This window comes from Ovis canadensis, chromosome 3 (genome assembly GCF_042477335.2).
Source record: "Ovis canadensis isolate MfBH-ARS-UI-01 breed Bighorn chromosome 3, ARS-UI_OviCan_v2, whole genome shotgun sequence".
NCBI classification, from domain to species: domain Eukaryota; kingdom Metazoa; phylum Chordata; class Mammalia; order Artiodactyla; family Bovidae; genus Ovis; species Ovis canadensis.
Window position 1 is genome coordinate 45365001 of NC_091247.1, and position 15713 is coordinate 45380713.

Consider the following 15713-nt stretch of genomic DNA (forward strand, 5'->3'; position numbering starts at 1 on the left):
TTAGAATGGCCAAAAAAAAAATTCATTAGAGAGTTCTCTATAGTTAGCTTTTTAAATGAAGTTTAACCCCCTTTTGGGAAGGGAACTATTTCAAAGGGTTCATTTTTGCACCCACCCCTGTCAAAGAAGGTCAGAAACACTCAAGTATAAAGTCACTCCACTGCTGTGGCACAAATAGTTTCTGCGGCTAAAATCAAACAAAGACCAATTAAACTAATCATAACGTTCCAGTGAACACAAGGAAGCTCACCTGGTATTTCTGGACTACTTTCGTGAATTTTCAAATCTACTCAGTTCTTGGTATTATAATTACCTTGACCAAAATACTGTGAAATTACTGCTCTGATCTACTAATGGCTGCAAAAATCAAGTCGTTGTGGTTTCATGCCAAGGGGCCATAGCAAGGTGGCGCAATGATTTCTGACACAGAAGACAACTTCTAAAAACTCAAAAGGGAAAATTAACGGGATGTGGTTTACATTGCCAAAGACTGTTCATTAATTACCAATTTAATCACTGCTGGAGGCATGACATTACAAAAATCTGGCTGAAAGTTCTAATAGATTATGAAGACCACCTAAGAAGAGTGACCAAGAAATGTACAAAACAATTAATACTGTTTCACTGCTATCAAAGACACTCAGATTATTTTACATCAAGTGAAGCAAAGGAATTAGTAGCTTCACAGTGCCACCACTAGGAACTGTAAATACAATAGCACACAATTAGTAATGCACATGTGACTTTTTATTCAAGGCATATATCCTTGGGAAAGCCAGAACATGATAAGCAGAACAAAAGAAAATTGAAATGAATAAAGATTTAAACTCTACTCTTGTGCATGCTGAGCAATATCAGAACAGGCAATATAAAATACAGCTCTTAGTAATGGTGATACCATCCTGGGATGTTCAACACTGCACTGAACAGCCATAAGGCAAACGTCTATGGCCATTAACAGTCGCATAAAAGGAGTGTTCCTGATGTTAAAATACCTAGCCCCAGCTTCTTGTATTCACGCAGTCTCAAATAAATAAGACTTTTGAGACTAGGGGTTTGTGGCCACATAATAGAAAAGATGCCTGAGTTTCTTCCCCCAACAATGCTAGTATTTTGTGTGACTTTGAAGATATGCGAGCAAGGTAACAGTATGTTTTCTAAGAAGTCTAGTAGCCTTTGTCAGGATAGCAGACTTCAACTTAAATTTAGACATAATAAACTATTATTTAAATCATAATGAATAAAAACCACTGCCCTGTATAGAGGCATTTATGCTGAATACAGAAGAACATCGGCATTCTCCTATAAAATGAAACTATAAAAAAGATAAGCTATATATTTTAAGTGCCTTACTGGTCTAAAAGGGATTATGTACATTAATTTTCTGTCAATTGTGTTACAGTAAGAAATAAGAAATATATTTTTATCTTTGTGCCCTGGGTGTAGACATTCCAGCTTATACAGAGAATAAAAATCTGTAAATAAGACAAATTCTTACTCTCTACATTATTAAAGGTTTTAGATTTCTTTTTATAAAAACTGATGTTCTTTTAAAATTATAAATGCAAAGTTATCTACTTCTTCCTTATAATGGAATAATATGTGTAATTAGGGAAAATTAAAATTTTAGCTTGACCTTAAGTTTAAAGCTTGATTCCTAGAAGCTAGCCATTTAAATGTAACACAACCAATACTCATAAACATATAAGCTTAATCTTATATATATTTTTATGAGGAGACATACTTGGGACACACAAATATACATGAAAACTATGAGAAAAGTTTCTATCAGAGATTATCAAAATGAGATTTAGTGCTTTTTTACCAGCTGGATAGTAACTGTTTCTTTATCTGGAAAAGATCTAGTAATCTTATCTAAATCTGCTATAATTATCAGCACAGCATACTATACCCAATTAAGTCAGTATTTTCCAATTATCATCAAAAGTATAAAGTTGATGTCCCACCCTTCATATCAACAAAATACCTTTTAAAGGTTCAGCTCAGTAAAGAGCAGTTTGCATTCTTTTGGTTCTTACCAAATAAGCTCTTAGGATTCACTATTAAGGACCAGTAAAAAAAGAACAAAAAAAAAATTCTATATCTTTTTTTGATTACTGATCTTTATAGTTAATTAAGGATTGTCCAAACTGAAATTCCTCTCTCACATATACAGTTTTCTTTTGAAGAGTTAAGTATTCCTGCAAACCTTTAAAGACAGATATTACAAGCCTTTCAGAATTTGCTGCTAACTTGCAGTTTGATCTTGCTAAGTGAAGATGAGACTGAGAGCGGGAGGAGAAGGGGACGACAGACAGAGGATGAGATGGTTGGATGGCATCACCGACTGAATGGACATGGGTTTGGGTGGACTCCAGGAGTTGGTGATGGACAGGGAGGCCTGGTGTGCTGCAGTTCATGGGGTCGCAAAGAGTCAGACACGACTGAGCGAATGAACTGAAGATGGGCTTCTATGACTATTTTAATGGGTCACTTACTATGCTTGCATATTAAATATTAGGGAAAAAACTTTAAGTATGGATTATAATAATGTTGTGATTTCTTGCTGATCTTTCTTTTAAAAAATATTCCAAGTACCTAATAACTGTCTGCAAACCACATTCTTACGCTACATAATTTGTGATTGAAAAATGAATATACTTACAAATTCACTGTTAAGTGATTAGACTAATTAAATTGAAGAATCATTCCCAATTCTCCTTTTAGACTTTCTATTTATAAAATAGATTTTATTCTCTCTTAAAACTTAAAGGTATAATTAAACCTATACAGCATCCTTTTTCTGGAAGGTTCACAGTGCTTCAGATCCTAATAACACCTCCAAGGAGTGTGGGTAGCAGGATTGTCATTCCTTATTCTTAGAGTGTACTGATTCTAAACTTTAGTACATCAAATGCAAACATCTCTTTCAGCTAAAATATAATTACATGAGTATTACTAAATGTCATGGTGGATTTATAAAACATTTTTTAAGCAACTATATTCCAATGTAAAGTAATAAGCAAAAGATTATTTTGAAATAGATTAGCTCCTTAAATTCTATTTATGCATTTCTTGAGAAGAAAGTATTTGGGAGAACTTAGTAATAAAGAAAAATAATAAAAAAGGAAATATTTTCTTGAAAAAAAGCTATTACATTTTTCTCAGAGTTTAAGTTTAAATATATAATCAAGGAAGCTCTTTTGGCTATATAACGGCTAGACTATTGCACCTGTCAAAACCCTGAGTTAAACTTTGAAAAAAAATTATTTTAAGTATATGTGAAAAATAATGCACAAAATAAATATCACACCTGAAATTTATATTAGTAAAATGTAACAAACAAAAATCTTCATAGGGCAAAAGAAATAGAAAGCAAAGAAATATAAATCACAGAGCTCAGAGCAATGAAATCTGTCTCCTATAGAAAAATGATTTCAGGCAATACCTGAAACAGGTTAAACAAATGTTTAAAACACACAGATACAAATGACTAACGTAAACTACTACTTTCCCTAAAAAGACCTAAATGCATTATGTACTAGTAGCACGTTCTCATTAAAACATGCAATGGTAGTCTTGACTAAAATTAAGAAAAATTATAAGGTTTATAGTATCTATATTTGTGAGTTCCCTTTTAAGAGAAATTATAGCTCAAATATTTCCCAAAGTAGAGTTTGTACATGAGGATCCATGTGGTAATATTACCAAGAGTTATCCTCAGTGTCTTAGAAGCTATTTCCTAGCCTGCCAATCTAAAGCTACTAATTTTATGAAGGAATGTTTGGTTACAGTGATGTGATTCAAGGCAGAGGTGGGAGCTAACCTCTACTGAGTGAAGTGAAGTGAAGTGAAAGTCGCTCAGTCGTGTCTGACTCTTTGCAACCCCATTGACTACAGAGTCCATGGCATTCTCCAGGCCAGAATACTGGAGTGGGTAGCCTTTCCCTTCTCCAGGGGACCTTCCCAACCCAGGAATGGAACCCAGGTCTTCCGCATTGCAGGCGGATTCTTTACTAGCTGAGCCACAAGGGAAGCCCAATCTCTACTGAGAGGTCCCAGAATATGCGGAGAGTAGGTAGTGTCAGACTTTGCTGTGTCCATACCATAACAAGAAAGGAAGGTATCATAATGTAGGATTCAAGAACAGGAAGATGTGAATGATATAGGGAACCTGAGTCTCGCAGAGGCAAATGTCATATCTGTAACCAATCTGAGAGAGAAGAACCTTTTAACTTTCTCTGATCGATGATAATCAGTTCTGCTCTAAAGCCCTTCAGAGAGTTGATCTTTTCCCCTGTCTACCAAGAAACTCCTTACGGCAGCTCCAATTTTTCATATTTAAGCTCATGTTTTTATTAGTTGACACTCAGAAGATATGACAGACTGTCACTATTCCCTCCCTTCATTTTTCATTAAACACTGACTTAATATTTGGTGCTGGGGATACACAGTTCTTATACTTTAAATAACTCACAGTTGAGGGGAAGAAAGAGATAATTAGATAATAACATAGGATAAATGTGGCAGTAGTAATATATACAATACAATAGAAAAAGATACAGGAAGAAGAATTTCTTTGCTGCTAGAAGCCTTTGACAGAGGTACTCACAGAAGTGATTTTCTTAACAAGGGAAGAAAGGCATTTCAAGGAGAACAGCAAATGCTTGATACAGGAACGAAAGAGCATGATGCCACATTCTGTCTAAGCAATTTATAGAGCTAGACTGTAGAGTGAAAAATGGGAGAGAGGTGAGAAATGAGGCTAGAAAGGGAGGGAGTAGGATTTGCAGGAACTTTATGAAGCCATGTTGAATAGTCTGGAAGATTATTACTCTTGGGGAGGTAGGAGTTACCAGAAAGAATCTGAGCCTTCATATACTTGAATTAGTACTTAAACTACTTCCCAGTTCTTTATGTTTCGTAAGCCTGTCTTTCCTTAAAAGTATATCTTTGCTTTCAATCCTTTCACATTTCTCTGAATCCTCTGTAAATTCTCTCAGTCCAGAACTAGATACAAACTAGATACCTCTAAAGCGGATAAGTTTTACTGAGTACACGGACATTGCCCCATACAATTATGCTTCTATTTAGGTACTCTAACATCCATTATTAAAATAGCTCTACTCATTCTTCCTGGTATTCACTAGTAGATCCTAGGTTAGTTGTATAGAAACGAAGTTTAGAAGGATAAAAGACATTGCTGAAGAAGTCCTAAATCTGCAGTCTCTTAAAAGTAACTTTTTCACACAACTCTTGAAGATTTAAGGTTAGTGTCTCTAAGACTTGGGGTCACTCCAGGGTACTACCAACTTTTTTCTTTTTAACTCCCAGGAACTCTCAGTTAAACTAAGAACACAAAAAGCAGTGGGCACCTATAGGTATCAATATATACATATCTCCATGCCAGCATCTAGACTCTTAGTACCAAAGTATACATTATAAAGGGCAAGATAATTTAAAAATAAGAGCATGGTAAATTAAGGCACAAATTAAAGAGCATCAGGAAGTGAAAATAGTAGCAATCAGGTCACTAAATTAGATGCCAGATTTTTCTATTTTTAGTTAGACCTGCTTTTTATTTACCAGAAGTCTTGATCTCTTCAGATTGAAAAGGATGCTGACACTCAAGTAAGGATGGCATTAGTCATGGTTCCCTTACCTATTCCACCATGGATACCAATTAATTTGAATGTCACACAGGAGGAAAAAAAAACAAACTGGCCTCCATATCACAAATGGAAAAACAGATTTAGAAAGATTAAGTAATTTCTACTTTTAGTATCACTTAACTCATACTCAGTTGCTCCAGAGACGAAATTTGGTATTTTCCCTTTTAATTTTGTCAGCCAAGTTGGCCATACTAGATTTCCAAAATACGGACAGCACTGCAAATAATTTCAATCGATATGTGTAAGAGCTACCAGCAATGATAAAGAAAATGATTAAATTAAGAAAACTATCATGTCACTGGAAAAGAGATTATCAACTTGTATACTAAATTGAAAATCTGAAAAGCAATGGCAAGGTCTAATTTCTTTTGTAAAATTGGACTTACCTGATATTTTACATTTTCTTTCTTAAATAATTTCAATATTTGCTATGAGGCCCACAGAGTAACAAATGTCAACACTAGAGCAACAGTTCCAGGATGTACTATTGAGTTCATGGAACTGATGTTCTTCACAACACATCAATATAGGGCTTGACTTATTTGAAAAACAAGCAATAGTAGAATGTTAAAGAAAGTTTTAAAAGTGAGCTTAAGGGCTTCCCTGATGGTCCAGTGGTTAAGACTTCACCTTCCAAAGGAGGGGGTGCGAGTTTGATCCCTGGTCAGGGAATTAAGATCCCAAATGCCTCACAGCCAAAAAATCAAAACATAAAACAGAAGCAATATTGTAACAAAGTCAATAAAGACTTTTAAAATGGGCCACACACACACACACACACACACCCCCCTTTTAAAAAAAGAATAGTTTTTTTTTTAAATTAAGTAAACTTAAACTATAACTTTGAAGAGGCTACAACAATATTTCCCATGTCACATGCTCATCTTACAATGTGACTTTGATAGTCCTCTCATCAAGTGGTAAGGTCTACCTCTCTGCTACTTAAACCTGGGGGTGGCTTTGTATCTCCTCAGGCTAACAGTATGGCAAAGGGACTTTTAAAGCTAGAACATGAGAACGGAATCGCTATCCACTCCAATATTCTTGCTTGGAAAATTCCATGGACACAGGAGCCTGGCAGGCTACAGTCCATGGGGTCGCAAAGAGTCAGACATGGCTGAATGACTAACACTTTCACTTTCATAAGCAAGCGTTAAGAGAGTCCACCTATTTTCTGCTGTTAGACTCAGCCACCATGTTGTGAGAAAGTCCAAACGAGCACGAGTAGAGAGACCATGTAGAGAGGCCAAGTACCGGTTCTGGCTGAAAACTAGCCCTTGAAATCGTGCAATAGAAATAAACCATTCCCTCAGTGTCCCATCCTAATGCCTAACTTATAGAATCTGTGAGCATAATAAAATGGTTATTTTATGCCAATTAGGTTTCCAATGTTTTATAATGCAGCAAAAGATAACCCAAAAGAGGAAGGGGAGGCAAAGTATTCTTGGGACTGTTTGAAACACAGTTTCATAAGCAAAATAGGGTAAAATTTTGGTTAAGTGGGAAAAAGTGCAATAAAGTGACCAAATGTCTTCTCAGGATAAACAGAATTGATAGTATTGAATTCACTTTACTTCACACTTCAGTTCAATTCACACTTCAGTTCAGTTCAGCTCAGTTCAGTTGCTTAGTCGTGTCTGACTCTTTGCGACCCCATGAATCACAGCACGCCAGGCCTCCCTGTCCATCACCAACTCCCAGAGTTCACTCAAACTCATGTCCATTCAGTCGGTGATACCATCCAGCCATCTCATCTTCTGTCGTCCCTTTCTCCTCCTGCCCCCAATCCTTCCCAGCATCGCCACACTTAGGCACAAGCAAATATCATCGATTGTAAAAGTGAATAGTTCTACATCTCTCTTCTTAAAACACCCACCCCCACAAACTCCTGAGAGATACTGAAACACAACACTAATTTAAATGAAACAGCTTTATGGTCAAGTACATTTGGATATGCTAAGAAAACAATCTAATAAAAATATCCTTTTTGAATACCCCAAATTTCCCTAATTTAAATTTATCTAAACATGTCATTTTTAAAACAGAAGTAATAAAGGGAAAAATTCTATAAGCCATTTGTTATATTATCTCTTAGGGATAAATATTATTAATATTTTGATCACTTTCCTTACTGAACTGTTCAATGTATAGATAAAAACACAGTCTTTCAAAATGGGTTTTATATGCTATATGCTATTTTAGATATTTCTTTCTTTGTACAAAATGACACTGTGAATACTGTTCTATGTCCTTTCAATATTCTTTCAGAACATTATTAAATAATTTTCAATGGCTACATACATATACAATATATATATTTGTTGTAATTTATTTGATCATTCTTCCATTTTGAGCAATTGCCATTTTGTAACTTTCACTATTATAAATAACATGTGATGAAAACTTGCATATTCATCTGTTAGTGGGATTACTGAGTAAAATAGAACAAGCATTTCTTGAAGAAGTCAATTTGCTTTTCAGAAGGGTGTGGCAAGTTACATGCTACCAGAAGTATTAAGAGTATCTTGACTTGATGAGACATCAGTACCATCATGTTTCTGAAAATCGAGGTTACAGGGCATCCCTGGTGGCTCAGTGGTAAAGAATCCGCCTGCCAATGCAGGAGACAAAGGTTCAATAACTGATCTGGGAAGATCCTGCATGTCATGGAGCCACTAAGCTGGTAAGCCACAACTCATGGGCTTATAGCCCGTGCTCTAGAGTCTGAGTGAGTGAGTGAGTGAAGTCGCTCAGTCGTGTCTGACTCTTTGCGACCCTGTGGACTGTAGCCTACCAGGCTCTTCTGTCCATGGGATTCTCCAGGCAAGAATACTGGAGTGGGTTGCCATTTCCTTCTCCAGGGGATCTTTCTGACCCAGGGATCGAACCTGGGTCTCCCGCATTGGAGGCAGAAGCTTTAACCTCCGAGCCACTAAATACCCTAGAGTCTAGGAGCTGCAACTACTGAAGACCTCTCACCCTAGAGCCAGTGCTCCACAACAAAAGAAGCCACCCCAATTTAAGCCCATACATTGCCATGAAGAGTAGCCCCCTTCTCCCGCAGCTAAAGAAAAACCCTCACAGCAAGGAAGACCCAACACAGTCAAAAATGAATAAATAAATATGTAAATAAGATTAAAAAATCCAAGTTACAGATTTTACAGGTATAGTAAGATATCACAGACATAGAATAAGCAATATTTCAGTAATTAACTTCTGATGTTGAATTCATACTAACATAATTTAGCTAAAAATTTGTTCTACTTGGGATATATTAAGTGTATGCAAAATTATTGGTGCCTTAAAAAGAAGAGATGAACAATAAAATATTTGTTGAAAGTTTAAATTAATAAATGAATAAACTGAATGAAAAACTAAACAGCTTAAAAGTGAGGATACTCAAATTTTAAGCCTAGTTTGCTACTGTTTGCAAACCTAGGTAATTTTAAACCCCCTTTCCTAACTCACTTTTCTTTACAGTGGATACAACAATAATATCTATTCCTACTTCACAAGGATTTCAGAAAATAAACAAGAAAGAAATAAAACATAATGCTTTAAAAACATAATCTTTAAAGTCAAACTGTCTAGGTTCTATTCTTGGCTCTGTCACTTATTAGCTGTGTAACCATGGGCAACTGAATTTGTTTGTGCGTCAGTTTTCTCAACTATCAAACAGAGATTATATTTAACACATATAATTGTTATGGAGATTATACAAGAAAATCCATGTGAAAGCGCTTTGAATCCTGCTTGATACACAGTAAGCGCTCAGTAAACATTAGATGACAATTATTAATATATGCAAAATTTATACATAGGTAAAATAGTATCTTTTTAAAATCTACTTGGCAAACAGATCATTTAAATCTCAAGTATTCTAAATTTAAAATCAATATACTTCAAAATACAGAGCTATAAATTTTCCATAATTTTTAGAACCTGAAACAACTATGAAACAAAGTTTATCACAAATATAATAACAATAAAATAACTTTCTTTTTTAAGAGAATATTCTTTCCCTGGCTCTTCATTTAACTGGATCCTTCTCACCCATCAAGTCTTACTTCAAATGTCTCCTCTTCAAGTCACGCCTGCTGCTGCTAAGTCACTTCAGTTGTGTCCAACTCTGTGCGACCCCACAGATGGCAGCCCACCAGGCTTCCCTGTCCCTGGGATTCTCCAGGCAAGAACACTGGAGTGGGTTGCCATTTCCTTCTCCAATGCATGAAAGTGAAAAGTGAAAGTGAAGTTGCTCAGTTATGTCTGACTTAGCAACCCCATGGACTGCAGCCTACCATGCTCCTCCGTCCATGGGATTTTTCAGGCAAGAGTACTGGAGTGGGGTGCTTATCCTCTAGTATGTCTACTAAATCAGTCATTTTCACACTCTGTAGTTAACTTATTTATTCATCATTCTCTGTCTCTTCTCACCAAAATGCAAATTCCATGAGGGAAGAATCTTTGTCTTTTGGCCATACCTTGTGGCATGTAGGGTCTTAAGTTCCCTGACCAGGGATTGAACTTGCAACTCCTGCAACGGAAGCATGGAGTCTTAACCACTGGACTACCAGGGAAGACCCGAAGCTTAGTCTTTTCTATTGCTACACTCGGCTCCAACTCAATAAATATCTTATTGAACCAACAAATTGATATAACAGATGGTTAGGCACTGAAAGAACTAGTATAAAAGCTACAAAATTTCTTCCTTAGAGAGAATGGCCATCTAAATTAGCATTTCTCAAACATTTTTATCATGACCCACAATTAAAAATACATCTGGTAACAAGATCCAGTAAGCACACATACCCACATAACTAAAATAAGTCTCAAACAAAAACATTATGATGTGTGATAAATTCTGGTATTTTACCATTTTATTTAAATATTCTATTCTTTTTCATTGAAAATAAAACTGTGGCCCACTATATTGATTTTATATCACATTACTGTGTAAAGACTCAAAGTCTGTATATTATACAGCATAGAAATATAGCCAGTATTTCACAATAACTTTAAATGCAGTATAATCTATAAAATATTGAATTACTATGTTGTATATCTGAAGCTAATATTGTAAATCAACTATACTTCACTTAAAGAAAAAAAGTAACAATAAAGAAAGTAAAAAAGAAGAAAAGTATGAAAAACAGTGGTCAAGCTCAGAGGTTAAGCTAGTATCTGAAAGGAGTTAACAAAAACAACATAATGGAGCAAAGATCGTCTTTTCAACAAACGGTGCTAGATGAACTGGATATGCACATGCAAAAAAATAAACCTAGACACAGACCTTACGCCTTTCACAAGAATTAACTCAAAATGGATCACAGACCTGAATGTAAAACATAATTCTAGGAAACTCCTAGAAGATAACATAAAACCTAAATGACCTTGAGTATGGTGATGCCTTTTTAGATATAACACCAAAGGTATGATTCATGATACAGATAATGCATAAACTGGATTTCATTAAAATTTATAATTTCTACTCTGTGAAAGACAATGTAGAAAGAATGAGAAGACAAGCCACAGGCATGGATAAAATATTTGCAAAGATATATCTGATAAGACTGTTATCCAAAAGAAACAAAGAACTCTTGAAACTCAATAGTAAGAAAACAAATAACTTGACTAAAAAATGAATCAGTGACCTTAACAGACATCTCTCCAAAGATTTCCAGATGGCACATAAGCATATGAAAAGGTGCTCCATATTATATATTCTCAGCGAAATGCAAATCAAAGCAACGAGATACCACTACACACCTATTAGAATGGCCAAAATCTGGAACACTGACAGTACCCAAAGAAAAACACAAGAATTCTCATTTATTGCTGATGGGAAAGAAAAATGGTATAGCTACTTTAGAAGACAATTTGGTGTCTCTTTTGTTTTTTGTTACTTATAAAAGTAAACACACTTGCCATAAGATCCAGCAAATGTGCTCCTTGAAATGTACCCAAAGGAGCTGAGAACTTGAGGTCATATAAAAACCTGCTTTGTAGATGATTGCTGCTACTGCTAAGTCGCTTCAGTCGTGTCCGACCCTGTGCGACCCCATAGACGGCAGCCTACCAGGCTCCGCCATCCCTGGGATTCTCCAGACAAGAACACTGGAGTGGGTTGCCATTTCCTTCTCCTGGGGCCTATACAAGTGAGGGATATTTTCAGGCCAAAGATGGAATATTTAAAGATAGTACTTTTTTATTTTTAATATCAAATAACCCCCTTTATGAATAAAACAAAATACAAAGCTTTTACCCACTGGAGCAGTTTTGTCTTTTGGGAGAGATTTCAAACTCAAGCAGCAAATAAAACACTCAAAACCAAGACACCAATAGACAGAGATGGTATAATTAAAATGCAATCGAAGTGTTTTTTTTAATTGTGTCTAGTACACCACAGGCCTCAAATGCTTGCTGATGAATTCTGGGAAGGCTTTGGGTGAAGGGAAGAGAGAAAGATAGTAGAAAAAATTGCAAAACCAGTGATTCCCTTTGAAAAGTGTACTGGCCGACAAGCATTTGGTTTTGTGAAAGAGGCACTCTTTTTATAGAAAAAAGAAGCTATTATGTGGTGTATAAAAGTCCCTAAATAATCACCAGAATGCTATCCATGATTACTAAACCTCAAGAAGTAAGGAATTTTGATGGTGCAAGATAGTATTTGTGATGTCTAGTGTTCCGAGAATAATTTCAACTCCTGATAATGACCCCTTAACACCAAGTTATGAACCATCACACTGTTTTGTCCTGCTTAGGTGTATTTCCAGTGTCCGGGACAGGGCTTTAAAAATGTTTAACAGGAAGGGGGAGGCAGTTGCTAAGTGGTTGGAGATAGAAAAAGGAGAAAGAAAACAACATGAGTTTAAAAGGCATTGTAGATGATTAAAGGAGCTTTATTCCTGATTACAACCAAGATGCCTAGCAGTAAGTGAATGGAAAAATAAACTGTGGTACATCCAGACAGTGGAATATTATTCAGCATTAAAAAGAAATGAGCTATCAAACTATGAAAACACATGGAGGAACCTTAAATGCATATTACTAAGTGAAAAGAAACCATATCAGAAAAGGTAATATACTATGGTTCCAACTACCAACATTCTGTAAAACATAAAATTATGAAGACAATGAAATTATCAGGTTCTCAGAGGTTGAGGATGGGGAGAGAGATGAATAGGTGAAATGCAAAGGATTCCTAGGGCAGTGAAAATTCTCTGTATGATATTATAAAGATGGAGAGATGTTATTATGCATTTGTCTAAACTCATAGACTGTATAACAATAAGAGTAAACCGAATGTAAGCTACAGACTTTGGGTAATAATGATGTGTCAATGTAGATTTATCAGTTTTAACAAATATACCACCCTGGCAGGGACTGTTATTAAGAAGGACGGTTACTCAATGAGTACAGGGGGTATAGGGGAAAACTCTATACCTTCCTCTCAATTCTGCTGTCAACTTAAAACTGCTCTAAAATAAATCTTAATTAAAAAAAAAGAGGAAAATGCAGTTTTATGTATATGTAAAATTGGGGGTAGGGAAGGGTTATCATAATTTTCAGATTCATGAAGAGGTTCATGTCTCCCTAAATCTAAGGCTTTTTTAAAACTATATATTCATTATTATCTGTGAGGCACTACAGAAAAATATGTATAAAAATATGGCTTAACACAGGGATGGTAGTCTATGATAGGAAAGAGGATTGACTCGGGAGTTTGATTAAGTCTCAGGATCAAATCATGAATTCATCATACACTGACTACAACCTTACACAAATTATCTTACCAATCAGCCTCAGTTTTCTTACCTAAAAGGAGTTTGAATATCTACTTAAGAGGTTAAGTAAAATAGAAATTATGTAAAACATCCACTATAGTGCCTAAAGCATCCACTTAGCCTATATGCTAAGTATTTTAATAAATGGTAAGCATCATTTGGAGAAGGCAATGGCAACCCACTCCAGTACTCTTGCCTGGAAAATCCCATGGGCGGAGGAGCCTGGTAGGCTACAGTCCATTGAGTCACAAAGAGTTGGACATGACTGAGCGACTTCACTTTCACTTTTCACCTTCATGCATTGGAGAAGGAAATGGCAACCCACTCCAGTGTTCTTGCCTGGAGAACCCCCGGGACGGGGGAGCCTGGTGGGCTGCCATCTATGGGGTTGCACAGAGTCACACAGAAGCGACTCAGCAGCAGCAGCAGCAAGCACCATTATTATACTCTAATATTTTCAAAAAAATTAACTTCCATGCACAAAACACCATCTTAAACAAAGTACACCTAAATTATAAAATTAAATTGATATAAAACAGATTATTCATATATATGTGGAAATTATAATCCAGGATCTTACTTTTTCTCATAGCTAATACTGCTGTGAAGGAATAATTACAAACTACTCCTGTAAGTATGAATTTATCAGTTCAATAAAAGTAACAAGTACCCATAGTATACATAGTCTGTTGAAAAAGAATTTATTAGGAATATAAATAAGTTACTCTTATTTACACCCCCATGATTACAATGAACAATGTATTATTTTTAACCAATGTTCCTCACATCACTTAGCTGCCTGTTGCAGAGTGGTGTGGCTGCGTTGGTATGCTGCTTATTCCCTGCCTTTAAAGCTGCATCTCTTCTTGCTTGCTCAAGCAGAACTCTTGCTCTTTCTTTGAGTTCTTCTTGCCTGGATAACATTCGATGCTTAAAAACAAAGATACAGAATTAGAAGCCAAAACAAATAAAACCCCTCAAACCCATGTAATCCATTTTTGTAAACTAATCAATAGTTATACAATCCATCAAAATAATACAGGTCAGGAATAAGACTGTATCAATAGTTTTGTGAGATTACCCGTAGAAAATACTAATGCTGATTAGAAACTGTATCTTTACTGGCTAAAACTGGGTTAATTAAAATTACATTTTTATTAGAACACAGTCTCACAAGGTATAAAGTCCATACACATATTATATGCACTGTTAATCACAGTATGCCTTTCATGGATCATAGCCTGGTTGTGGCAAAGGGTCTTACCTAACTCAGTGAGGCTATGAGCCATGCCATGCAGGGCCACCCAAGATGAATGGGTCATAGTGAAGAGTTCTGACAAAACAAGATCCAATGGAGAAGGAAACTGCAACTCATTTCAATATTCTTGCCTGAAGAACCCTATGGACAGTATGAAAAGGCAAAAAGATATGATGCTGGAAGATGAGCCCCCAGGTGGGAAGGTGTCCAATATAATAAAAGCAGAAGGAAATTACTAATAGCTCCAGGAAGAATGAAGCAGCTGGGCCAAAGAGGGAAAAAAACTCAGCTGTGGATGTGTCTGGTGGTAAAAGTAAAGTCTGATGCTGTAAAGAACAATACTGTATAAGAATCTGGAATGGCAGGTCCATAAACAGGAGATGGCCAAACAAGAGATGGCAAGCGTGAACATGGACATCTTAAGAATCAGTGAAAAAAATGGATGGGAATGGAAAAATTAAATTCAGATGACTATTATATTTACTACTGTGGGCAAGAACACTTTAGAAAAAGTGGGATAGGCCTCACAGTCAACAAAAGAGTGAAATGAAGGACTTGGTTGCAACCTCAGAATGAGAGAATGATCTTGGTTCATTTCCAAGGCAAATCATTCAACATCATACTAATCCAAGTCTATGCCCAACCCACTGATGCTGAAGAAACTGAAGTTGAATAGTTCTATGCAGACCTATAAGACCTTCTAAAACTAACACACAGAAAAAGAGGTCCTTTTCATCATAAAGGATTGGAATGCAAAAGTAGGAAATCAGGAGACATCTGGAATAACAGGCGAGTTTGGCCTTGCAGTAGAAAATGAAGCAGGGCAAAGGCTAACAGAATTTTGTCAAGAGAACACAGTGGTCATAGAAAACATCATTTTCCAACAACCCAAGAGACGACTCCACTAATGGACATCACCAGAGGGTCAACAATGAAATCAGACTGATCATGATCTTTGCATCTGAAGATGGAAAAGCTCTACACAGTCAGTAAAAACAA

At 36.0% G+C, this 15713-nt stretch overlaps 1 protein-coding gene across 6 annotated transcripts in view; it reads right to left on the bottom strand.

Moving 5' to 3' along the window:
- Nucleotides 1-15713, bottom strand: part of EHBP1 (EH domain binding protein 1) — a 352008-nt gene that overhangs the window by 75958 nt on the left and 260337 nt on the right. For all 6 annotated transcript variants that reach the window (XM_069583033.1, XM_069583030.1, XM_069583031.1 and 3 more), the window contains one exon: nucleotides 14243-14386. In XM_069583033.1, coding sequence (XP_069439134.1) covers nucleotides 14243-14386 — 144 coding nt within the window. The remainder of the gene's footprint in view (nucleotides 1-14242; nucleotides 14387-15713) is intronic.